Source organism: Diaporthe amygdali (genome assembly GCF_026229845.1).
Source record: "Diaporthe amygdali strain CAA958 chromosome Unknown NODE_1_length_4327563_cov_65_473760, whole genome shotgun sequence".
Taxonomy (NCBI): Eukaryota; Fungi; Ascomycota; class Sordariomycetes; order Diaporthales; family Diaporthaceae; genus Diaporthe; species Diaporthe amygdali.
The window spans coordinates 2,684,118-2,708,341 of NW_026517021.1; the positions used below are offsets into that span (position 1 = coordinate 2,684,118).

General features: G+C 53.7%; 7 protein-coding genes across 7 annotated transcripts; 4 read left to right on the top strand and 3 right to left on the bottom strand.

Moving 5' to 3' along the window:
• Positions 1–890: 890 nt before the first annotated feature.
• On the bottom strand, positions 891–3,536 carry J7T55_006387 (fungal specific transcription factor domain-containing protein; the record flags this gene model as incomplete). Its single annotated transcript, XM_053143743.1, has 6 exons — positions 891–1,635; positions 1,710–1,823; positions 1,914–2,390; positions 2,563–2,626; positions 2,717–2,918; positions 2,970–3,536. 6 exons carry the CDS (start codon positions 3,534–3,536, stop codon positions 891–893), a joined length of 2,169 nt encoding a protein of 722 aa, XP_053001152.1.
• Positions 3,537–3,872: 336 nt separating this feature from the next.
• J7T55_006388 (vacuolar atp synthase 98 kda subunit) lies at positions 3,873–6,587 on the bottom strand (the record flags this gene model as incomplete). Its single annotated transcript, XM_053143754.1, has 3 exons — positions 3,873–4,225; positions 4,282–6,379; positions 6,459–6,587. 3 exons carry the CDS (start codon positions 6,585–6,587, stop codon positions 3,873–3,875), a joined length of 2,580 nt encoding a protein of 859 aa, XP_053001153.1.
• A 2,385-nt stretch (positions 6,588–8,972) lies between these two features.
• Positions 8,973–10,061, top strand: J7T55_006389 (uncharacterized protein; the record flags this gene model as incomplete). Its single annotated transcript, XM_053143765.1, has 1 exon — positions 8,973–10,061. The coding sequence occupies one exon, from the start codon at positions 8,973–8,975 to the stop codon at positions 10,059–10,061; it is 1,089 nt and encodes a 362-aa protein (XP_053001154.1).
• A 465-nt stretch (positions 10,062–10,526) lies between these two features.
• On the top strand, positions 10,527–12,115 carry J7T55_006390 (tbp-interacting protein; the record flags this gene model as incomplete). The annotated part of the gene is made up of 4 exons (XM_053143776.1): positions 10,527–10,670; positions 10,743–11,510; positions 11,588–11,919; positions 11,983–12,115. The coding sequence occupies 4 exons, from the start codon at positions 10,527–10,529 to the stop codon at positions 12,113–12,115; spliced, it is 1,377 nt and encodes a 458-aa protein (XP_053001155.1).
• A 1,120-nt stretch (positions 12,116–13,235) lies between these two features.
• Positions 13,236–15,750, top strand: J7T55_006391 (HMG box protein; the record flags this gene model as incomplete). The annotated part of the gene is made up of 2 exons (XM_053143787.1): positions 13,236–13,539; positions 13,757–15,750. 2 exons carry the CDS (start codon positions 13,236–13,238, stop codon positions 15,748–15,750), a joined length of 2,298 nt encoding a protein of 765 aa, XP_053001156.1.
• A 615-nt stretch (positions 15,751–16,365) lies between these two features.
• On the top strand, positions 16,366–20,419 carry J7T55_006392 (dynactin; the record flags this gene model as incomplete). Its single annotated transcript, XM_053143799.1, has 2 exons — positions 16,366–16,785; positions 16,853–20,419. The coding sequence occupies 2 exons, from the start codon at positions 16,366–16,368 to the stop codon at positions 20,417–20,419; spliced, it is 3,987 nt and encodes a 1,328-aa protein (XP_053001157.1).
• Positions 20,420–21,333: 914 nt separating this feature from the next.
• On the bottom strand, positions 21,334–22,754 carry J7T55_006393 (iron permease FTR1 family protein; the record flags this gene model as incomplete). Its single annotated transcript, XM_053143810.1, has 5 exons — positions 21,334–21,627; positions 21,688–21,772; positions 21,916–22,029; positions 22,086–22,531; positions 22,599–22,754. The coding sequence occupies 5 exons, from the start codon at positions 22,752–22,754 to the stop codon at positions 21,334–21,336; spliced, it is 1,095 nt and encodes a 364-aa protein (XP_053001158.1).
• Between the last annotated feature and the right edge of the window lie 1,470 nt (positions 22,755–24,224).

The window sequence follows — 24,224 nt, forward strand, 5'->3', positions numbered from 1 at the left end:
GTCGCCCGGCCAGGCGCAAGCCACCCAACGGCCCAGACCGGGGGGCGGAGGGCATGCAAGTGAAGTGGAAGTGAGCAGAGTGTGTGCTGGCCCGTCTTGCACTGCAGGCTGACTACATGCATAAGTACGGAATTGATAGATTACCTACCGTATCCTTCACCACAGCGTTCGTCGATTTTTCTGGGAAGCTGAGCACACGCACAACGCTGAAGATCAATTCTTAGCTGTCTCAAGAGAGTAGCTCTATTTGTTCTGTTCTGCTCTAGTACCTATCAAGGCCACTCTCTGATAGCCCGCCCCACAGCTCATCAAGCCACATGCTATCACTCATATCCATGCACCAATGTCAATACCAATGTCGTGCCATGTCTATGCCATATTGGGCGAGAAAAAAGTCCGTCATCATTGCTCACTCAAAGAGTCCTCAGTCCTCAGTCCACCGTGCTCTCCCATCCACCCTCCGCCCTCTGCGCCACAACTCCCACACATACATGAAGGCATTTCCCTAGTGGAAGGTCGTGCGACCCAAGATGTGCTCCTATGGCTTGAGGGCCAGCCAATAGGACGCATCTCGCTCCCTCAATCGTGAGGGGTTCAAGCTTTGACGGCTGAGTCCTTCGCGGGCGGCTAATAAGTATCGACAACTCCTGCTAGGTACCCATGCATGGCAGTCTGACATTGACTTGGCAGCCATGCTTTTTCCAATTACGCTCTTCACTGCCGAGAGTGTGTACGATTTCTGACGGTACAGGCAGAACATACTGTATGTATTGCACAAAGCGAAGCGGTTCGTGCTAGTTGACCTTCGGCTGCAAATGCCTTTCTCCTCTTCCCTCTTCCTGCTACCTTCCCACACCCTTTTTCAGATTCCCCCCACGCAGTGCTCAACCTTAGAAAGGAGATGGGTATTGGTTCAATAGACTCCAAACGCTGTCATTCCCAAAGTCACCTCCGAAAAGCCAAGGCTGAGACTCCCCTCCACCGCTACCACCACCACCAGGAACATCATTCAGCAGCGGTGTCCCCCCGGCCCAATTCGGCAACGAAGACGTCGATTCCCCAGAATTGCTGCTGCTAATCCCCATGAGGTCATTGTAAGCGACATCGGCCATCGCATACACGGGCTGGATTGAGCTCCAGTGGAATCCTTCAGGCAATGTCCAGTCGCTGGCCGCCATTCCTGACAGTCCAGGATCGATGGGCGGAGCACCTGACGGGCCTGATACTGAGCCTGGCCCGAATGGGTCGCCCGAGCTGGCAGAAGTCGTAGAACCAGCCGGCGTGAGGAGACTGGTCCCGTTGTTGTCGCCGCCTGCTGCCATCGTAGAGAACGGCGTTAGAGCTTCACCGTTCGCGGCCGAGTGTGCCGACTCTTGAGTGGCTTGGTCGAGGCTGTCCGCTCCCGGCTTCTGTGTTCCCTTGAGAGCGCTCTTGAGCCGCATGTATACAGCTTTGAGCACATTTCGCGCCGCAGCGGCCAGCTTGTTCCTCTCAGACATGGTTTCAAATCGCTCCATGGCCCATTGGAAATGCTGTAGCGCCGTGGACACATACTCGACGTTCTCCTTGGGGAAAAGTATGAATATACTCGCCATGAGCACAATGGCATCGAATGTGCCGAAGAATAATGTGAATCTGTTGTGAGGAGACGGTGAGACGAGAGTGACAATAGTATGCACTAACGTGACCTGATTTGGGCAATCACTTACGCTTTGTACTGCTTCGGCCCTATGGTCGCAAAATGATCCCTCTGAGCCTCCAGCATCTTGATACTCGCCTTGAGTGCTTCTTTCCGGCTGTACGGCCTCGTAAACACGTACGGTCTATGGAGAGCCATTTTGTTGAACGATAAAAGGAGGGGCACAGTACCCCGAACCAAGGGCACCCAGAAGCAATCTGGCAGGTCGTCATACCTCGTATCCGGGTTCTCGACTCGGAAGAAAGCCGGCGTTTGACCTTCGAGCTCTTCGAGACTCTGGTGGACTTTGTCCACTTTGCTGAAGTCCTTTGGACAAGGTCCGTCTTTCTCCAGCTCGATGATGTCTCTGAGCGCCATCGTGGTTCGGTACACCCACAATGTTCGTGTCAAGGGTGATGGAGGGTCATTTTCTGACCGCAAAGTCACGGGCACTTTACTTGGGTCGCTCGGCAGAGGCGCGTCGAGTGGCAGTGGGTACGTGAAACTCGTGTCAATACTTGTCGGGCGGCCTAGGACGATAGCTGTATGCACATCCCAGCTCATGAGGATGATCCAGGTCTTACGCCGCCGTTGTATCTCCCATTGGTTTTCAAGAACGTCTTCCAGCTTGTCGCTCTTCGGCTTAGGGTCAAGGCTGGTACGATGCAATCCACATTCTTGTCCATCTCTTATCGCGGCCCCTATCGCATGCCTATTGAGTTGTCAGTAAATTGTAAAGAGATAGACCTGTCATCACAAATTCCAACCGCTGGTAAAGGCCATGGGCATAAGATGCTCAATAATACAAGTATTAAGAGCGTCCTGTGGTCTGAGCACTCATCGTACAAGCAGGGAGGGTGATGAGGGCCTGAAAAGCTACTGACCATGCCTCGGTGACGAGTCCGGAATACTTTAAAAAGGCAGCCCTGACAAAACTAGCAACGACTGCTGTATGGGAAACCTGTCTTTTGCCCAACACTGATATGATTGCCACACCCGATTCAGAGTAGTCAAGAGCTAGATCCTCGAAAGTCATACTTCCAGCATATTTCAGTGAATCAAAGGTCGGATCTGGGCCCGGAGGAAGATTGAGCAGGGCCGTGGCGATCATCTGAAAGACAAGAGCTGGGAAGGCCCTGAGATCAGGCGGGAGCGCTTGCGGGCCTTCTGTGTTCAGCACGCTGAAGGGTAGGCTGAACCACTCAGCCATCTGCTTGTTAAAGACCCACTGGTCAACTGCCTACTTTGGCTCAGCATGCCGCATATGTCAGATTGGACTCGAATAACTCACATTGTACTGCCAATTAAAGTCCTTGAAGTAAATATCCACCAGCTTCTCAGTGTATGACCTTGCTGGTAACTGGCGGATAAGGCTTTTGTACCTCTCCCTCATTCCAAATTGCTCGCCACTACTCTCGCGACCCATTGCCATTCTTGAAAGTGAGGACTCCTCGGCATTTGTGCCGTCGATCTTGCTCAAGAATCCCAGAGTCGACGAGGCTCCCGTGGACGAATACCCAAAGTTGGTCAGCTTGGCTGAGATGCCCGCCCCCGTCCCGCTGTCGTGGTTGCCACTGCTAGCAAGGCCCTCGCCATGCTGTGCGCTCTGCACGGCCTTTGCAGAAGGTGGCCCAGATTCATAGCGGCACGAGTCTTGCTTATTTCGTGACACACAATTGGCACATGGCAAGCTCCTGTCGCACTTCTGCTTCCTGCGGTGGCATTCCGTGCAGGAAATTATAAGACGCCTTCTCTTCCTGGGAGGAGGTCTCGCGGTGGCGCCAGTGTCAACCTCATGCTGCTCAGGACCCCCGGACGAGGGAGTCGATGCTGGAGATGCTTCATCCTCCACTGCCATCCTATCACGATCAAATCACTGAAGAATAATACAATTCGAACACGAACTGAGTTGAAGGGCCGAGTCCAAAAGAGGATGGAGGGTGAGAGATAGGAAGGAGGCCAGTGTGAGAGGTTGTGAGTTTAGTCAGCCTAGCTTCGGGGCTTAACTCCAGTAACTCCGGCGCGGAGGAATGGAGACTCGGACTCGACTGGCATCTGATTCGACTCCACTGCTCCCTATCCGACCAGTAGCGCTTTGGGAGTTTTACACAAGACCTTTCTGGTTCTTGAGATTGTTAGATGCTACGCTAAAGGGTACAATCTATGATACATTGAGACATATACGATCAATCACTCAACCCAGATATTCCTTCAGCTCCTCCGATTCTTCCAGCATGTTCTTGAAGGAGAAGGGCACGAACGCCCATCCGTTGAATTCCGCAAACTTAGAGAAAGACTCAACCCAGGCCAACCTGAGCGAGTGAAGCATGGCGGACACACCCTCCATGATGATCAGAATGATGACGCTGAGAAGAAGGAACGCAGCAAAGAAGATGACGATGGCAATCACGCCTACAACACCAGACATGCCCAGAGCTGGCCCGAGGGTCATCGACCAGAGCACGGCACTGAGCTGCTGATGAGCCAGCGACAAGGCCCAAAGACGAAGGTACGAGGCTGTGTGAGAAACGCAGTTCAGGCAAAATTCTGCGTTGTGTTAGCAATTACTCAGTATATATTGCGAGTGTGAAAGATTGTCTTACCAATCGTGTGAATGACCTGGTGGATCATGACTTCACTGAACTCAAACTCTTCGTGCTCTTCCTCGTCAATATTCTGTGTGATCATGGCGACGCCTTCGTCATCACTGTTGATGCTCGGCCTTCCGTTGATCGCATGGCCGTTGTCGTCCTCGTCATCGCCGTCCAAAGCACTGACTCGTTGAGTCTCTCCAAGACCGCGGTAGCCGTGCGCTCGAGCCTTGTTGTGCTCCCAGCGGAGGTAGAATGGCTTGAAGAAGAGAAGGATAGGAACCTGTACGAGCGCAATAAGTAGCAGTAAGACCTGCACCGTGCTCTGTCCAGGATACAGTTGCTCGTCGAGTGTACCAGGCTGCAAAAACATGTAGATCAACATGTTCAGCAGACCCGGAGGCTGCTGTCCAATGGCGAACCAATCTACGGTCCACTTGTAGATGATGCAGATAACCAGGTAGCCAAAAATGGACTGGAAGAAAATCATCCCGGGGATGAAGTTTCCTAAGATGTCAACGGGCTTCTTGAAATGCTTCGCGTTGATATACGAGAAGCAAAGCGAGTATGTCATGTGAGCCCAACCAAGGATGATACTCATCTTCATCTTGTAACTGTTCGAGAAGAGAAGATCGTTGTCGGTTCCGTGCCACATCCAATCCAAACCGAAAGGATAGCGGTAGTCGCCCTTGAGCTTGGCACTGATCTGCTGGCCTTCAACGTAGTTGTCGGGAGCGTCCCACTCCCACTGGCTGGGGAAGAGGGTCATTGACTTCGAGAAGACGTCGTTGTAGATCAAACCCGTGAACACAGAGAAGACAGCCATGACAAGGGCAATATATCGGCCATAATAGACCATGGCGAACAGTTCAAACGTGACCTTTTTGAGTGGCTTCTCCCAGTAAATCATAGCCAGAGCAGCGGACAGCATGATGCAGGCGTGGCCGAAATCACCAAACATGACGGCAAAGAGGAAGGGGAACGTGACGATGACAGGAATGGCCGGGTTGACCTCCTGGTAAGTTGCCGTACCGTAGGCGTTCACGATGGTCTGGAATGCCTCGGTGAACTTGTTTGTCTTCAAGTAGGTCGGCGGGGTCTTGTTGGTGTGGATGACGTTGATGATGGATGGGACGGACAAACCCGCTCGGTTGTTCACATCCTGAAGTGTAGACCTGATGAGCGGCAGATCATGTGTAGGAGACCAGCCCTCCGCAATGAGGGTGCGCCGTGCTCTGTCATACGAGAACAGATTGAGTGTGTTGTAGACGGATTTCTCCTTGTTGACCAACACCATCCAAGCAGACAAAGACCGCGAGATCTGGGTGAGCTCGGCGTTGAGAGTCTGCTGGGTGTTCTGCAGGACGTTCTGCACGTCGTTGAGCCGAGCGTTGACCTCATGGATCTGATCCCTCCGGAGGTCGCTGTTTTCATCAACGTTGTAAACCTCGGCACCCATGGACTCGGAGATCTTCCTGATCTTGGCCAGGATCTCCTTTCCGTGCGCGAATATGACGAAGACGTTCTTGTTGACCGGCTCATTGTTGCTGGGGTCGATCAGAGGCTCAGGAATCTCGGACTGATTCATGTACAAGTTGCCACGCAGAGTACGCCACAGGATACGCTCAAAAGCCGCAACCCGATCCCTGGAGATCACACCGGCAACAAAGCCGATGTTCAATCCAGAAAAGGAGCGTTCGACGTCAAGACCGGAGTTGTTCTGCTCGACGTCTTGTAGTAGAGGGGCATCGTCCTCATCGGTTGAGGCTCGTATCTCTTCGACATTGCCATGGGCCCGATCGAAGAAGCCACCGGCCTCACGTAGGACCCATCGCCATTCAGTCAGCTCGACCTCCCGTTTCTTGAGAGTCTCATAACTGTCGTTGAGCTGGAAGATGCGGTTCTCCAGGCCCTGGCTTCGCTCAGCAAGCTCGTCGATCTCGGTCGTGGTAGGGGCGGCAAGGGTTTCCAAGTCAAGGTCCAGCTTTCTCAAGGGGATTCCAGTCTTCTCCATCTGGGCATAGAAGTATCGGAGTTGACGTTCAACGTTATCGAGTCGCCGAATCTCTTGGGTGAATGCTCGTTGGAAGGCACTCAGCTCGCCATTCAACTGCATACCAAGCCAGGTTAGTTGCGGGTGCCACCGATGGATTGCGGTGGCCAAGTTGCAGAGGCAGGACTGGACTCACGTCTCGGAACTGGACCAGGCCAAGCTCGCCCAGGGCGTTGACGACCTCTCTTCCGATTTCATTCGAAATGTACAGCTGCACCATGCTCATTTCCGCAGAGCGGAACGGAGTATCGCGCGTCGGAGCCATGGTGATGGTGTTGGTGTAGCTCACGACGAGCTCTCTCTTGGTTGTCGTCAGCGATTTAGGTGTACGGATGGAGCTTCCAACATCGTCAGCCACTTGCTAAAATTGGCTCTGCCGGGGAGCAGAAATGGCGCTAAAATCATGACTAAGCAACACAACCCATCCTCTGCGTCACTTCGATGGACTGCTTTGAGTATACAATTCCCATTTCAACATTCCAAGGCCGAAACATTGTGGTTCTTTCTCTCTTTTTCCTTTCTCCAGTTGTGAACTGGGCTTACTAACGGTTTGAATGCGGACCCCCAGGACAGCCAACCTTGGGGAGCAACTCATGCCCACGCTACAATGTCGATATCCAGACACTCCATTCTTTTTGGGACATCCCGCCGGCTGAAATATAAGATACTAGACTGGAATACACTACAGCTCCACGGCATCATACTCGTGCCGATTTAGACTGGTTCAAGTGCTCCAAGACAGCCGGCTACACCGGTCATACAAATGTTGCCCGCGTCGTCCCCAGCGCATTCCTGCAGATGCTCCGCACACTGGATGTTGAAACCCCTATAAAATAGCACTGCAAGCCATTTATACAGTATACTTCTTACGATGTATCCCAAAAATCATAAAGCCTTTCACCTCGGACGTCTATCCTTAGTAAAAGAGTTCTTCCAGTACACTTAGATATCCTGCGACTGAGCTGAATTCGGCAGATATCGAACGCCATTCATTCGTGGTTGTCGTCGACGCCGACAACGCAATTTTAGAAGGCCACCCAACAACGAAGAAGTACATGAAAAGCCGTGAGATCGCATAGGTGGCAGTCATATCTCAAATGTTGTCACAACGTCTCTTATTGTCCACTAACCATAGGTATGAAGTAAGAGGATTTGTAGACCTGTGGTACTATGGTCCCTGATGCATATCCTGAACTGGGGGCCAAAATATGAGGCGTCCACCGTTGCATCAACTCTGATCTCTCGGCAAAATCGATACTTAAACAAATTCTTAGACCCGGATATGGACAGTAGCCAGGCCCGTTCTTGCCGCTGTAAGGACCATCCTGCCATATGCTATTCGACCAAACATCGCCGTCGCGAGCGGGTCTCAGAACATCCAGCAGCTGAGGCCTGGTCATGCCAACGTCTCCTTTGTAGCCATTCTAACGTAAATGTCTAGTACCCTGCAGCCCATATTGATTCATTAACCTGCCATCTTCACGAGCAATTCGTTTAGATTCGGCAGCGGCTACATTCAGTGCCGATCGGCCGGGAGCCTCCCGATTTCGGTCTGCTAAGGCGGCTCGGCCACACCAACCGGCAAGGCATTCCTTGAAGGGCGCACGGAGCCGGGAACCGTACCGCCAACCTGCCGTGCTCAAGTCAGTCCTGCCCTTGGCCTGCAGTAGTTCGTCAATTCAGAACTGCCGACTGGCTCGACGCCTCGGGTTGGTGCAGGTTGGTGCAGGCCAGCGCACTTGTGGGAGTTCCGGTTGAGGAATGTAATCTACGGCTCATCATGTGATTGCTCAAGACAGGCTGGGAGGAGTTGGTGAGTACCCACATATCTACGAGGATAGAATCGATCGAAGTCGGATGAGAGGCATATGCCTGTCTCTGTGGGTGTGATGACATGAATTATTGGAAATATGAGTGCTCAACTACGCTGAAGCGGTCCTATAGTCTCTCACTCGGCCCTTGGGATTAGCGTCGATTCCGGCACACAGTCAACCGCGGGGCCATTGGTCATGTCATCCACTCTGTTATGGTATAAGTCGGCATAAGCCACCCTCATCTATGACTCTGGTCGGGCTCCGTGATCTTTTACGATGTTGATGTCTCTTACTCCAACTTCGAAGCCCTTCTCTAAAATGATAACGACTTACTTAGACTAGCAGAAGCTGCCCAAACCCTCCTTGAATCACTTCGTCGGTTTTCAAAGCATCACTTTGCTTTCTTCGCCTGAATCTAACAAACTTATCTGATGATGGGTTCCTTTGCCGAGAATGCTGAACCCAGCTGTAGCCTTCTCACCCAAGAAGGCACGGAAGGCTCTTCATCCCGGGACCTATTCGTACGGGAGCAACGTCAACAGGAAAACACGCCTCTCGGTCCCAATGGCTTTCACCAATCTCCCAAAGTTGTAGGAGCACTCGCTCCCCAAATAGCCGACCTAGATAAACGAATCGAAATAAGAAGTCAAGACTCGCCTCAGCTCTTCAAGCCCACCAATCCGTGGCAAAACTCAATTCCACCTCATCTGGGGGACGCACATCCGGCTCCATATCTTGGAGCAACGATTAAAACTGCATGCTCGAGAATAAGACGATTTTGGGAGACGAACCGCAGTTGTATGCTAGTGGTGACATCGTCCTTGTTTAGCTCGGCCATGGCTCTCTTTACCAAGCTTCTGGAGCTCGGTGACGATGGCATGGATGCATTCCAAATTCTTTTCATACGAATGGCGGTAACGACTGTCTGGTGTACAGCAATATTGTGCTGGGAAGGGAAACCCAACTCTCTGTTGGGGCCTAAGGAAGTGAGAGGGCTGTTGCTGTTGAGGGGAATCTCAGGTTTCTTTGGCATCGTCGGCATATGGTCCGCCATCAAGTTCCTCAGCCTCGCAGACGCATCTGTGGTTACTTTCCTCACACCCTCGATTGTGGGTTTCTATTCCGCCATCTTTCTCCGCCAGCCTTACACTCGCAAGGAACAACTGGCATCCCTAATAGCTTTGGCGGGTGTCGTTTTCATTGCTCGGCCTTCCTTCTTGTTCGGCAATTTATCGCACAACGATCCTTCAACGCCGCCCACGGTCATCATATCGCCAGTTTCAGACGTAGTAGGTGGCGAGCACACGACTGCACCACAATCTGCAGAGGAAAATGCAAACGCAGCTAATCGTTTGACGGGGATATTGCTTGCACTTTTGAGCGCTTTTGGCGGTGCTGGCGCATTTATAGCCATCAGAGCCATTGGTGACAGATGCCAGGTGCTTACGACGACGAACTTCTTTGCTGCCTGCTGTACTTTTATCAGCGCAACAGCTCTTGCCGTCGCTCCTGTGATCGGATACGACCAGCCTCATATACGCTTCGGACTTCCGCATGACGCGAGGCAGTGGATTCTGGTGTCGATGATCACAGTGTGCGGCTTCCTGGCCCAGTGGTTCCTTACAGCAGGCCTGGGCAGCGAGCAAAGGTCAAACAAAGCGCCGGCCATGGTGTACACAGGAATGCTATGGACTACGGGTTTCGACCGCTTCATTCTTGGACAAAATATGCACCTGTCAAGTCTTCTTGGATGTGCTCTGATAGTGGGAAGTGCTGTATGGGTTGTCGCGATGCCCAAGCCTGAGACCAAGCAGAGGGAAGTTAGTGATGTAGAGAGCTATGCAGGCACAAGGCCGCGCGTGGCCGAGGAGATAGAGGAAGAACAGGTGCAGGACGAGTCAGTCCAGATGCGAATTCTTCGGTAACTACTGGGGAGCAAGGAGATAGAGTACTAAATGAAGTAGACATAGAATGGCAGGTGAGTATGTATGGTAGAACAGCTGTGAGCATCCAATGTAGTCTCCACCGCAGTCCATCATGAGTTGGAGTGAGTGAGCCAGGATACACAATGATGTGGGTAGGAGCTCGTGTCTCTGAGTGGTCCGTGCTCACGCGCGAAGATCCGCCCAAAATTTGGGTAGGCTGAAGTTGTCTGCAAGCTCCCAGCTCTTACTGCCCCGATGCGCAACAGACATCCACCCCCAGATTCCCACCTTGCCAGCCTCGCGAGCCTTCCGCAATTCCGACGCAACAAACGAGTTCCTCCCGCTTCTAATCTCTTCCTCTGTCTTTCCCTCTACTGGATCCTGGGTGTCTCTGCATCTTCCCCCTTCTTCACCTTTTTATCCGCCACCCCTACCATAATCTATTCCTAAGATCTCGCAAGCAAGATGGTTCAAATAAGCGAAGTCAAAAACCAAGGTCGCGACAATCGCACCTCAGCGCACACCCATATCAAAGGCCTGGGTCTGACGCTTTCGGGCACTGCCGACAAACAGGCTGCAGGATTCGTTGGTCAACAGACTGCTCGCGAGGTAAGACGTGCGAAAATGCGACACGCCGTGCCATCTGGACCAGATCAACTGACCTTGCAACGCGACTTCTAGGCATGCGGTGTCGTAGTCGATCTCATCAAAGCTCACAAGATGGCCGGTCGAGGTGTGTTGCTTGCTGGTGGCCCTGGTACAGGCAAGACTGCGCTTGCGCTCGCAATTAGCCAAGAGCTAGGAACCAAGATACCGTTTTGTCCCATTGTTGGAAGCGAAATCTACTCGTCGGAAGTCAAGAAGACAGAGGTGCTCATGGAGAACTTCCGGAGAGCCATTGGTCTCAAGGTTCGGGAAACAAAGGAGGTTTACGAGGGCGAGGTCACAGAGCTCACACCAGAAGAGGCCGAGAACCCATTGGGCGGCTACGGCAAGACCATCAGTACGCTTCTGATCGGCCTCAAGAGCGCGAAGGGTCAAAAGAAACTGCGATTGGACCCAAGCATCTACGAGGCGATACAGAAGGAGCGTGTCACGGTTGGCGATGTCGTCTACATTGAGGCCAACACTGGAGCCTGCAAACGCGTCGGTCGATCTGATGCCTACGCGACCGAATTTGACTTGGAGGCTGAGGAGTACGTCCCAATCCCCAAGGGCGAGGTGCATAAGAAGAAAGAAATCGTACAAGACGTGACGCTGCATGATCTCGACGTGGCCAATGCGAGGCCACAGGGTGGCCAGGACATCATGTCAATGATGGGCCAGCTGATGAAGCCGAAAATGACTGAGATTACCGACAAGCTGAGAGGGGAGATCAACAAGGTCGTCAGCAAATATATTGACCAGGGTGTTGCGGAATTGGTTTCCGGCGTCTTGTTCATTGATGAGGTGAGTGTCGACTTGATCTGGCCCCGTTTGACCGCGTGACTACAATACGAGCGGGCACTGATCCTAATCAAAATTAGGCGCACATGCTCGATGTCGAGTGTTTCACATACCTCAACAAGGCTCTGGAGTCGCCAATCTCACCAATCGTTGTGCTCGCGTCAAATCGGGGCATGGCTACGATTCGTGGTACCGACGATATTGTCGCGGCTCACGGGATCCCTCCCGACTTTTTGGCCCGTCTCCTCATCATCCCCACCACACCCTACGACGCAGAAGAGATAAAACGGATTGTACGGATCCGAAGCTCCACTGAGGGCGTGTCAATTACCGATGCAGCCATTGACAAAATTGCGGAACACGGGGTGCGGATCAGCTTGCGGTACTGCCTGCAGCTTCTGACGCCCGCAAGGTGAGCGGCCAATGCCAGACCCCAGACCTGCAGGGGACACTTCTTCAGCTAACAACAACAAAGCATCCTCGCACGAGTGAACGGTCGCAGTCAAATTGACGTCCAGGATGTTGCCGAATGCGAGGACCTGTTCCTCGACGCTCGGCGCAGCGCAGCCCTGCTCAGCAGTGAGACAGGCAAGGGATTTCTGCCTTGAGAGCATTGATGTATCCGGTCCACGGACCTTGCTGTACTCCTTGTGCGCAGACTCGTCATATTTCTAATTTCTCCAAGAACCGGTGTTCAGCGATGATACAAATGGGATGGTCATGAGGGAAAAGGCTGGTTGGGAGTCTGAGTGTGTGTTGATTTGGTTCAGACAAGGTGTCTGGTTGGTCGCTCGTTTGCCGTCTAAGACAGCGAACCCTCTCACTCGGATCCACATTGCTCGTCGAGATAAACTAAATGTAAGATCACGTGGATAGAGAATGGAAAAGCGTGCGGATTGCCGTATTTCGGCTGACATAGTCTTTATTACCAGCTTCACATTCCAGAGGCGGCCCATAACTGCCGTACTGACTGCTGCGCATTCCGGTGGCCGTTGTCGTGGTTGCAAAGCATATAATCTGATTTCTTGTCCTGGGTAATCTGTCACTTCGGCCTGAAGGCCTGGGAGGGTCACTGCGAACGGAAATCGCAAACGCTGAACAAAGAACTCGCAGTTGGCGCGGTTTCGCTCTCAGTAGTCTCCCGCTCCTCTCCCGAGACAAAGACTTCCCCATTGCGCCCAGCCGATTGCCCCATCATCACCACCACCCTGATAATGGCAGCCAGCAAGCTCAGCCATAAGGCTATTGAGAGGAAAGAGAGCTAGCCTGCTCATTGTCAGGTCGCCAGTAAATTGGTGAGGGGGGGAGTATCTCACAAAGCGGACAATCCAACAAGACCTTGGTCGCCATTTGCCCCTAACATGAAGTTGTGGAAGTCCACTTTCTTCTTGGACCCCAGGTTTCTTCCATTCGCTTCACTCATTGCTGAAATTCGACCGGCGGGAATCGCGCACCTCATGGGCAGCAACCACTGACCGACTCTGGACCTTGACCGACAGGACTCACCGAACAATCCCATTTCCCCCTGAACCTGGGACTTGTCCAGTCGGTCTGACTTGTCTCCTGCTTCCTTCCAGCTGTTCGAATTTCCAGCCCGTTTGCCCCAGCCGACATTTTCTTTCCAAAATGACAGACGTAGCCACCAATCCTGCCTCTTCCTCTGCCCCTTCACCTTCTCACCCACTCACTCCTCCTCATGCTCTCACGTCACCGACCAGCACTCATGCCATGTCTACAAGATCCAACGGCAGTCTTGCGAGACAGCAGCCATCCTCTCAACAGCAGCAACTGCAGCAACAGTTCATTCAGCCCAACTCACCCCCAGGGGAAGCCCACGGGCTCCCTTCAGTTCCCGGCCGTCTCACCAGGAAGCGAGCCCAGTCCATCAACGTTGAGGAGGCAAACCACCCCAGGGTCGAAGGGCTGACCATCCACTCCCCAGCGTTGGTGAGCACACCCCCGCCTTCAGCTACCACGACGGATCTTATATGCATCTGTCCAGCGCCACCAAAAGTTCCGAGACCTCGCAACGGTATGTTCTATCATTAGTCTATAATTCTGTGCCCAGTCTTGCACGGTGAAGTCTGTTGTTGTTTTCCTGACATTGCTGATATCCCTTCCCCTCTCGTCTGTCCCTGAGACGCAACTCGGACCTCAACTTCTTTGTTCTTCTGAGTCACAAGCTGTTGTGACAACCCAAGAATCATCGTTGGCTGATGTGTAGCAATTTCTGGTTTTCTTGTGAGCAGCCTTCATCCTTTACCGCCAACATCACCAAGCCGGTGTGGTTCTCAAGTATCCCGGCCTGGCAAATCCGGAGATTTCCAAAATCATTGGTGAGCTGTGGCGTGAAGAGACTGAGGAGGTCAAGAACTATTGGAAGCGTCTTGCAGAGGAAGAAAAGGCCCGGCACCAGCGTCAGTATCCGCAGTACAAATACCAGCCTCGCCGCGGCGGAAAAGGTGGTCCATCTGCTAGACCTGCTTCTGCCTTGGGAGAGGATCCGGGACGGTGTCCAAAGTGCCAGGGACGGTATATCGCGACGCCTAGGACGCCTTCCACGCCCTTCATGCCGGGTGGCCACCATGGGCACCCGTTGGGGTCGTCTGCAATGCAGCCATTCCTTGCCAACAACCCGAGGGTGGTTGAGCAAGTACAGCAGCACCATAGGCCCTTGATGGATATGGGACCTCCACAACTGGGAGGAGACCCTCGCCGCGTGCAGTACTACCCACAACATCAAGAGCAGCTTCGGACAATTGAGGAAAACTATGATGGAATGCCTCCTCACATGTCAAAGAGACGGGCCGCACATGACGACTATGATATGATGTCGCCAGCGGACGCAAAGCGACGGCGCGTTGCCGACCGTGGTCGCTCACCTGATCCCTCAGTGCCTCCTTCGCAGCATCCGCAGCACCACCAACAATCTATCTCGTCCCCTGTAAACTACGCTGCGCACAACTCGGGAGTCCGGCGAACCTCCTCTATGAGCAGCAGTGTCTACGCTGGAACGCCTGGAAGCGGCACATTTGGTCCGGGCCCTATGGCTCCTCTTCCGCGTCCACGCATGCCCACAGGCCCAAGTGGCTTGCAGCAGGACAATACAATGATGGCTCCGCCTCCTCGCCCGCCTCGACAATTCAGCACCGGTGCACCACCGCCGTCATCAAGCCATACATCGCGCTCCAACTCGGCGTACGACGAGTCTTTAACACTGGCGCCCTTGCAAATCCCCACATCGCCCACGCAAACCTCTGATACTAGTGGCGCCCGAACACTCTCGGGCGGCGGGGTTACCGGACTGGGAATCATGAACCAGCAACAGGGGCAGTCGAGGGACAGCCAAGCGAGAGGAATCGAGGCCATGGTCATGAGCATTCCATACATGAACAAGCTGGATGTCCTGCGCAAAATTAGCCCTCCCTTAGGGCCACCTGCACCAGGCAGCCCCTTTGTCGAGACGAGGGGGCCGGTAATAGCCATCGAGGGTGCAAACATGGCATTGATGCGGGAGGTGATGCCTGTTATCGAGAGGGCGTTGAGGCAGTCTGGGGAGTGTGAGACCAAGATCTGGACGGACTCGTCCCCAGCGAAACAGGTTGGCGTATCCGATGCCCATAGCCCTGGAAGAAAGGGCGATGGGGAGGATGCGGCAATGAGCGGTACACAGGACAAGGATAGCGCCAGCACGGAAAGCCGAAGCGGCAGCCTGGGAAGTGGTATCACCAACCCAGATGCCAGTGGCACTGGTAATTCGAGCTCACACGCGATGGGGACATTCAACTACCTGCAAACCATCATGGAGTGGCACTCCAAATCCGCAGAGATTATCAAGCACATCACGACTCAGCAACCCGCCCCTGCTCCGTCATCCAAGCCGCTCCTTCCCGTTGCCCTGATACCTGATGGGTTCAGTCTTACACTCTCTGACAAGTTCGCATCCACGGTGGCTATCACGGACCCGTACTCGCCCGTGGATCATTGGCAGTGGATGGCAACACTGTGGCGGGGCATCGTGGGCCCGGACCTGGTGGTATACGTTCGAGCATCGACATCAGAAGAATTAGCGAGGAGCGGCTCCAGCGCGGTCGAATACCGGTCTCCGGGTATAATGATCGTGAGGGTCGATGCTGAGAAGGGGGCTGTGGACGAGAAGACGGAGAGGAGGCTGGCTTTTGAGGTGATGGAATGGGTTAGGGCGGGCAGTTTCAGGGACGGATATGCATTTGGAAACGACTGAGTGAAATCAGACATAAGCAGCATGAACAGTAACACAACATGACAAGAGACAGAGAGGAGGGCGGCGGTGGTGGTTAGGTGAGGGAGCACGCAGGACTGGTAGTGACGATGAACGATGATGGTGGTGATGACAGGCGGTTTTCTGTCATCCCACTCACGTGAACAAGCTATGAATGTACTTAGCCTCGCTTTCCTTTCTGTAGCTATTGCAACCTCAGAAATAATATTGTTCAATATCTGGAGCATTACGATTCAGGTTGCCGATTTCTCGAATGAGTGGCCGTGGAATGTTGCTAGGTCGCGAGTTGGGTAGCTTGTGTTAGTGCGGCTGGGGATTTCACCCCATACATAACCGCCACCAACGGCAAGGCACTAACAGAGTAGCTCCCGGAGCTAGGATGCTGTCCCTGCATTGTTCTGGCGCTTCTAAGTGAGCAGCCATAAGCCAAGATCCGCGTCGGTTCTGTCAGGGGACGCGACACAAGTAAACAGCCCTATGTCAGCGCCACGACGACAGCATCAACGACGGAATCGACAACTACAGCGACAACACCCAATCCGCGAAATGCTCATCCGACCATAAACACCGCACGACGAGCATCGCCCTCCTGTCAAAATGACAGCAGATCTGGCAGCAGGGCAGGTTATCCGCCTCGCCGACGGCCGCAATGCCATCATTCGCTTCGTCGGCGAGACGGCCTTCGCGCCCGGCGTCTGGGTCGGCGTCGAGCTGGACGATGGCACAGGCAAGAACGATGGCAGCGTCCAGGGCGAGCGATACTTTGACTGTGACATGGGCAATGGCATGTTCGTACGGCCCGCCGCAGTAGCTGTTATTGCGCAGCCTCCGCCAAAACCAAAGCCTGCCCCAATAGCCACAAGGAAGACAAGCACCTCGAGACCAAATAGCATGTTCACCACGGGGTCAAGGACTGCGAGCACATCACTTGATACCGGCGTGGGGAGGAGGAAGAGCTTGAACGCCCCCAGCCCTAGCCCGGGCCCGAGGACGTCACGTCCTTCCAGCATCGCAAGAGTAAGGACCCAGTGTTCAGCCTCGTGTACTCCATTGCCCGCCTATCTAACATGGAACTCAATTCTAGTCTCCTACGAAGTCTCCTACGAAACAGCTCGGAACTGCCTCGTCAAGCGCGGCCACCTCCCGAACCGGCACCCCGGCGAATGCTCGAGGGACTTCGACCACCAAAGCCCGAGCCGCTTCAGCTACGACAAGGTCATCTATGGGCCCTCCTGCTGTTCCCGCTTCCCGAACAGGCCGTCAAGCGTCAGTCTCATCTACAGGGCCTTCCCGGCCTACCACAACACGGGCTGCAGGCGGTCGACTATCTATGACCGGAGGCAAAGCACGGCCCGAGGCCTCCAAACGCGGCTCTCCAGGATCACAATCCGGCGCGGAAAAGAGGGCGTCGATCGACAAAGGTGCCACGTCACAGAGGGCAAGTAGCGACGAAGAATCCCCAGTGCAGCCTAGGAACACTGTGCTGGAGAATCTCAGTGGGACGGCTGAATCCGATCCTGCGAGGAAAGTGTCGAGGCCCACGACACAGGCTCTCCAGGCCTCAAACCGGGAGATCGAAGATCTGAAGGCGAAGTTGAGGGTCATGGAGAGGAAACGCATGGAGGATCGAGACAAAATCAAGCTTTTGGACAAGGTCCAGGGCGAGCGAGACAAGTTTGAAGGCATCATACAGAAGCTTCAGGCCAAGTATGCGCCGCAACAGCAAGAGAATACGGAGTTGCGCAAGATGCTCAAAGAAGCAGAAGAAAGGCTGAATTCTGTCGAGGCGATGCAGGCAGAGCATGAAACGACGCTAGAGCTGGCGACTTTGGATCGTGAGATGGCCGAGGAGACCGCCGAGGTGTTGAAGGTCGAAGTTGAGGCATTGAAAGAGAAGACTGAGGAGCTCGAGCTTGAACTTGAGATCCTGAGAGAGGAAAATTCCGAGTACACCAAAGGCATGTCTCCGGAAGAGAAGGCTAGCACGAACTGGATACAGATGGAAAGGAACAATGAGCGATTACGCGATGCTCTCATTCGTCTGCGGGACATCACGCAGCAGCAGGAAGAGGAATTCCGGGATCAAATAAAGAGCCTGGAAGAGGACGTGACAGAACTCGCGGCCGTCAAGGAGCAGCACGAGGCCGCCAAGGGCAAGCTCGCCCAGGCAGAGGCGATGGTCGAGGATCTCAGACAACAACTTGACACAGCCCTAGGCGCTGAAGATATGATTGAGGATCTTACAGAACGAAACATGAGTCAGGCCGAGCAGCTCGAAGAACTCAAGGCCATCATCGATGACCTCGAAAACCTAAAGGAAGTTAACGACGAACTTGAGATCAACCACGTCCAAAATGAAAAGGAACTACAAGAGGAGATCGACTTTAAAGATAGCGTCATCGCAGAGCAGGCAAGACGGGCCGCGGAACAGGAAACCATGATGGAGGACATGGAATACACCCTGTCTAGGTTCCGTGAGCTCGTGACCAATCTGCAAAGCGATCTGCAGGACATGAAGGCATCGCAAGCTGTATCAGAAACGGAGTCGGAGAAGCTAAACAGCCGGTCGAGAGCTATGGAGGACCTGACAATGAGGCTGCAAATCTCTGCGGAGAAGGCACAAGCCAAGACAATTGACCTCGAGCTGCGTCGCCTGGAAGCCCAAGAAGCAGAGCAGCATCTGGAAATCGTCAAGATGTTCCTGCCGGACAGCTATCAGAGCGATCGAGACTCTGTCCTGGCTCTCTTGCGGTTCAGGAGGCTGGCCTTCAAGGCGAATCTGCTGCACCAATTCATTCAAGAGAGAGTCAAGGGCCATGCGCACCCTGGTCACGAGGACGATGTCCTTTCCGGCTGCGATGCGATGGACAAACTCACGTGGGTGTCTTCAATGTGCGAGAGATTCGTCAACTCTATCAGCCACTGCTCGCTTGATCAGTTCTCCAAGTATGAGGGTGCGCTGTACGAGCTCGAGCCCGTGGAGCGAGCCTTGAATCAGTGGATTGAGGGCTTGAAGAAGGATGAGCTGAAGGAAAAGCAATGTGCAAGCGAGCTACAGCGTACCATTGCCCTCATGACGCATCTTGGCGAAGTTCACATTTCGAGTGACCTCGAGAGCTTCGCAGATGATGTCTACATGAAGACAGTGATGATGCAGAGCCACCTCGAATCCGCTGCTACTACATTTACTACGCTGCAAACCATGGTGCAGCGTATCATCCCTCCAGCGAGTGAGGAAGATGAGCTTGCACAGTACTTCATAAGGAAGGCAGATGCTGTCATTACGCAGACGCGCAGCTCCAAGGTCATCTCAGGTAGGACTGTCAAGGCGCTTGAAGACTTGCGACTGCGCTCTCTAGCGCTGCCGCAAGAGACCCAGGAGGTCTTCCAGCGATGCGAAGAGCTGTCACAACAACTCGCAGAACTTGCTCGCAGCATTGGATTAGATCTTCACCAACTGCTACACGAGGAGGGCCGAACGGAGCCATATACATACCTCGAGGTGCAGGACCGCGTGCGAAAGACCGTCTTCGCGGTGGCAAGCTCGGACGAGTCTGACCTCTTCGCGACATACCTTAATAAGCTTCGCGCTCTTACCAGCGAGATCAGCGACCTCTCTCAGCTAGCATCCGACTTCACGCAGACCCAGGAATTCGAGCGCAGCCCGGCACCCTGGATCCTACGCTCTCAGGAACTCAGAGCCGTCAAGACCGTCCCTGTTGACGCCGAGGAGGAGCTTCGTCACCTCAAAGAGGAATACAGTGAGGCCCGCCGCGCTATCGCACAGCGCGAGGAGAATCTCAGCACGGCGATGCTCAAGATCGAGACACTGGAATCGCGCATGCGTGACGCGACTGCCAAGGCAAACAGAATCACGGACTTGGAGCTGCAGATCGAGAAGTCAGGTGGCAACGTCGCATCTCTCAAGGAGGATATTGAGAAGCAGGACCGCGAGCTGAAGACGCTCGAGGCGGACAGGGATAAGTGGAAGAAGATCGCGGGCGACTCGCGGGCCTTCAGCGAGGCGGCCGCGGGCACCAAGGCGGGCAAGGAGATGGCGGTCGCGACGGCGCGCGAGATGGACACGCTCAAGGAGGAAATCACCAGCCTGCAGTCGGCGGTGAGGTACCTCAGGGAGGACAACAGGCGGGCGAGGCTTACCGAGCAGAGCGGGCACGATTGGCTGTCCGAGCCGGTGAAGAAGCCGGTACCGGTGCAGGAACAGCGCAGGAAGCTGGTGGTCGCCGAGGGCAGGGACGTGCTGGGCGAGCTGGTCCGCATGGCCACCGAGGCGAAGATGTACGACCTGAGCTCGCTGCCGGAGGACAAGCTGGCGTGGAAGAGCGCCAAGAGCACGCCGCAGTACCACGCCGCCAGGCAGATGGAAGACCTCGCCGCCTGGCAGGGCTGGCATGATAGCGTGGCTCGCAAGGGCCAGATCCTGTCGGGGCAGCAGCAGCACTCGCAGCAGCGTCGGGACAAGGACGGTTTATCTGTGAGGAAGGCGAGGAATGCTGCCGCGGCGAGGTTGCACATCCGGTTGCCGGATGGGCAGGGGAAGATGATGCCCGGGAATGGTAGGGTCCATGACGTACACATCGTGGGCTCGAGGGAGTGGGATGGCCTGCAGGGTCGGTTGGCTGCGATCTAGAGTGATTGATCTATCTGCGGCACTAGCAGAGTAGATGATATAGAGAGATACCACTGTCACATGTATTTGTTTTCTCTTCTCACCTTCCGGCTAGGCCTTGCCTTCGTGATGCGATATGGACCGGTGAGATCAAATTTAGCCATTTCATGCTGCCGGTGGAATGAAGAAAATGGGAGGAGATAGGGGTACGACGCAAGCTGTGACTTAGGCCAACAAGTATGGATCTGTCCGGTGCTTGGAAATTCCCGTATGTTTTAAGAGGATACAAGTGTCGAGTCCTGTGGCTCATCGACTACATTTGGGAAATCCCTATCACCAGTGCGATATCTATGTTCAGTTGACCTCGAATCAATTATCATCTCAGCTGAAGAAAATTCTCCATAATCTGTTGTCAATCAGCGACAGCGCAACAGATACCCTCAGGTCGCCTGTTCCAGATAATTAAGAAAAGTAATAGGTTCATGAATCAAGGGAAATGAGTACAATTAACGATGTCATACACACGAAAGGCAAGCTTTCCCATGATAGATTCGAGTTGTGCTCTTGATTAGGACATGCACTCTGCTCCGCTACGTTTACTATTTTCGCCGGGACATACACATTAGGCCTCACTATATCCAAGAAGCCGGAGTCATTTGCGCTTTGCGGCCCGTTCCCAGCGCTTCAATTTACCTAAGCGTGAATATAGGCTAGCTTTTTATACGGTCAAAGACGCAAGATTTCCAAACTTCATCTATGCCCTTTGCGTTAGTTGAACCTAGTATAGGTAGTCGAGCCCTGTTGACATGTGCATTTGTAATATTATCGCCCAATTGATGTCTCAAGGCATTCAAAGTCGAATCAACTGCCCAAGCCATCCCCATCGGTCACCTATCCTACATTGTAGAACCATCTCACTTAGCCTATTGACAAGTCTATGACGCTGCCACAGACTTCTCCTCAGCCTCGGCTCTCTTCTGTCCCTGACCGTTGGTCGCTCCTGCGTTCACGCCCGACTCACTGCTCGTCTCAGAAGACACCTTCTTTGCCTTCATGAAGGGCCAGTGACCCTTGGTTTCCTTGTACCTCATCACAACGAAGCTGGTAATTACGAAGATCCAGTAAACATTGTATGCGATGATCGAGCCATATGTACCAGTGTTGTTCCAACCTAGGATGGCGTTGAAAATACCCCAGCCGCCGCCGCCGTTGAATTCAGGGCTGCAACACTGCAATTTTGGTCAGAGGACAGAACAATCGAGATGATACGAATGGTAATGGGGACGTACGTTAACATGCCACACGGCCGCGTCGACGTCGTAAGAACCAGGGCCGACTCCTAGTTCAGCCGCATCGCCTCCAACGATATTATTCCTGCGATATTATCAGTAAAGAGACTCCAATTGTAAGAACATCATGCAGGCCTGAACAGGAAGCCGGATAACTATGACTCCTTGCCACGCCAACCAATAGCCCTCGGTACTACTTGAACCAAAGTGTGTATGTGAAGCACTTACCACTTCTGCTGCTCGAAGTAACCGACAGCTCGGGAGAACAGCCCAGCTGCAACAAGATAGAGAAGGCATGTGGAGACAACGAGGAATAGTTGCATTTTAGCCGACGATCCGGACCTGTGAAGAGACTGTCAGTTGAAGCGGGTCTCAGGAGGAGACGGACTCCTACGTACTTGTACAGAATGTACCCAACAATGATGCCTACTAGCAATCCCACGACGGCAGGCAACGGGAAGGCGGAAGCTGGTGCTGAGAACGACACACCGGCCACGAAGATGATGGCCTCGATGCCCTCACGCAGGACCGTGACGAACGGGAGGATGAACAGGGCGTATTTCTCAGAGAAGTTCTTCAGCCAGCCAAAGCGGGTGCCCGTCTTGATCACGGGCCCCTCGAGGGCGGCGGCCAGCTTGACGCGCCACTTCTCCTGCATCTTGGAGATGCGCAGGAGGGCAGCACCGACGACGGTGATGATGATGGCGGCGAACAGGGCAAAGGCACCCTCGTAGTAAAGCTCGCTGGTCTCCCAGTTGTTGACGCCCACAGTGTAGAACGTCCCAATGACGGCGGCTGCTACTACCAGGCAGATGAAGAAGCCGAGGCCGGTGCCTGCCCAGACCTGTTGAGAGAGAGGAGTTAGAGCCGTTTGGCTGAGGAGGGTGCTGTGTTGTCAAGATAGGACTCACCTGGCGCCGGAGCTTCTTGTAAACCTTGACATCTCGCTCAGGGCCATCGAGGGTCTGCTTGAGCCATGCGAGAAGCACAGAGACGATGATGACTGTCTCGAGAGTCTCACGGAAGACGACGAGGAAGACAGGGACGGCGAAGACTTGAGGCGCCATCGTGGCTATTGCTGCACAGATGTTGGAGGTGAGATGGGAGGACGCGAGGAAGCATCAGTAGGAAACAGGATGCCGGGCGAGATACAATTAGACGGACACAGTCGGATTGAGACGGGACACTAGGACGGGTCCAGCTTGGGCAGCAGAGGAACTTGATGAGCCAGTGTGACACCCCTGGTCCATGGCTGACAAGATCTGATAAATCTTATCAGATAATCGTTATGTGAGACAGACGGGTTGGTGGGGGGAGGGTGGTAGGCATGCTTTTCCACACTAGATGCAGACGGTCCAGGAAATCAAATTCGAAGAAGCGAGCAGATGCATGCTTGCTTGACCAGGCAGCCCGGTCGGCGACTCGCTGGCGATCTGTGCCCTGCATGTTTGTGACAATGGGCGAATCAGGGTGTGCACACCAACTACCGACTCACGCTGTGGGCTGACAAGCTCGCTTTCGCTGAGATCGTCGACCGAATTGGGAACTGCGTTCCGTGTGAGTGGGAATGGCCGACAAAGAGAAGGCAGGAAGTGGCAGGACTACCACCTCAGATGATTGAGCAAGCCCCTGATGCCCTGCAGCTTTGAATACGCGGGTGCTGTTCACATTGCACATCCAGTACTACATCCAGTACTAAATGTGTGGCTCTGGCCCGGCTTCGACGTTTGACCAATGGCGTGTAAGAGGAGCTCCAAGGCGGGCCCACATAGACCCCTGTTCCCCACCACCTGAGGACATTAGTCGGTAAGTTAAGCCGTCAAAAGCTTAATTCTCGGGTCGACATGCATTAAACTCAGAAAGGGTGGAACTCAAGGGTATGTGTCTATATACTCTATGCTCTCTGTGTATGTCTAAGACCTGAGCAATGTGGGAATAATGTCCGCAACAGAATAACAAAGAGTCATTGACAGTAGCATCCAAATCTACCTCCTTCCGAAATGAAACAGTCGTACGATGCGAACCAGAGCTTCTCTCACCATGATCGTCCCTCGCCTAAAACATCTCTAGTGGCTACTGTTACACCTGTTTTTAGTCCCTTGCACGTACACGCACACACACACACATGCGCAGGGACCTCCATCATTCTTATCTGATCAGATTGAAAATTCCTCCCTGCCCAATCTTATCTGATCCGCACCCCTCCCAGCCGCCCACTGCATCGTCCCATTTCCATTCGTCCTGCACCCAGCTAGCCGGCATTCCTCAAGCCACCGTTGCGATTAGTTTCACGCCTCATTTGGATCCAGCTGATTCCCCAGCACCAATCCAGGTGTGCGTGCCGACTTCCGCATCAAATCCAGAGGCTTGTGGCGACACCAGACCAGACCAGACCGAGCCGGCAGCCTGGGCAAGCAGCCACTTTGTCTCCAGAAAACAGAGCTGAGGCCACAGAAGTATCCACACAGCAGAGTTGGCTAAATCGAACAAGCTCATGACATGGGCAACAAGCTTCACTCCCATGTAACAATTTCTGC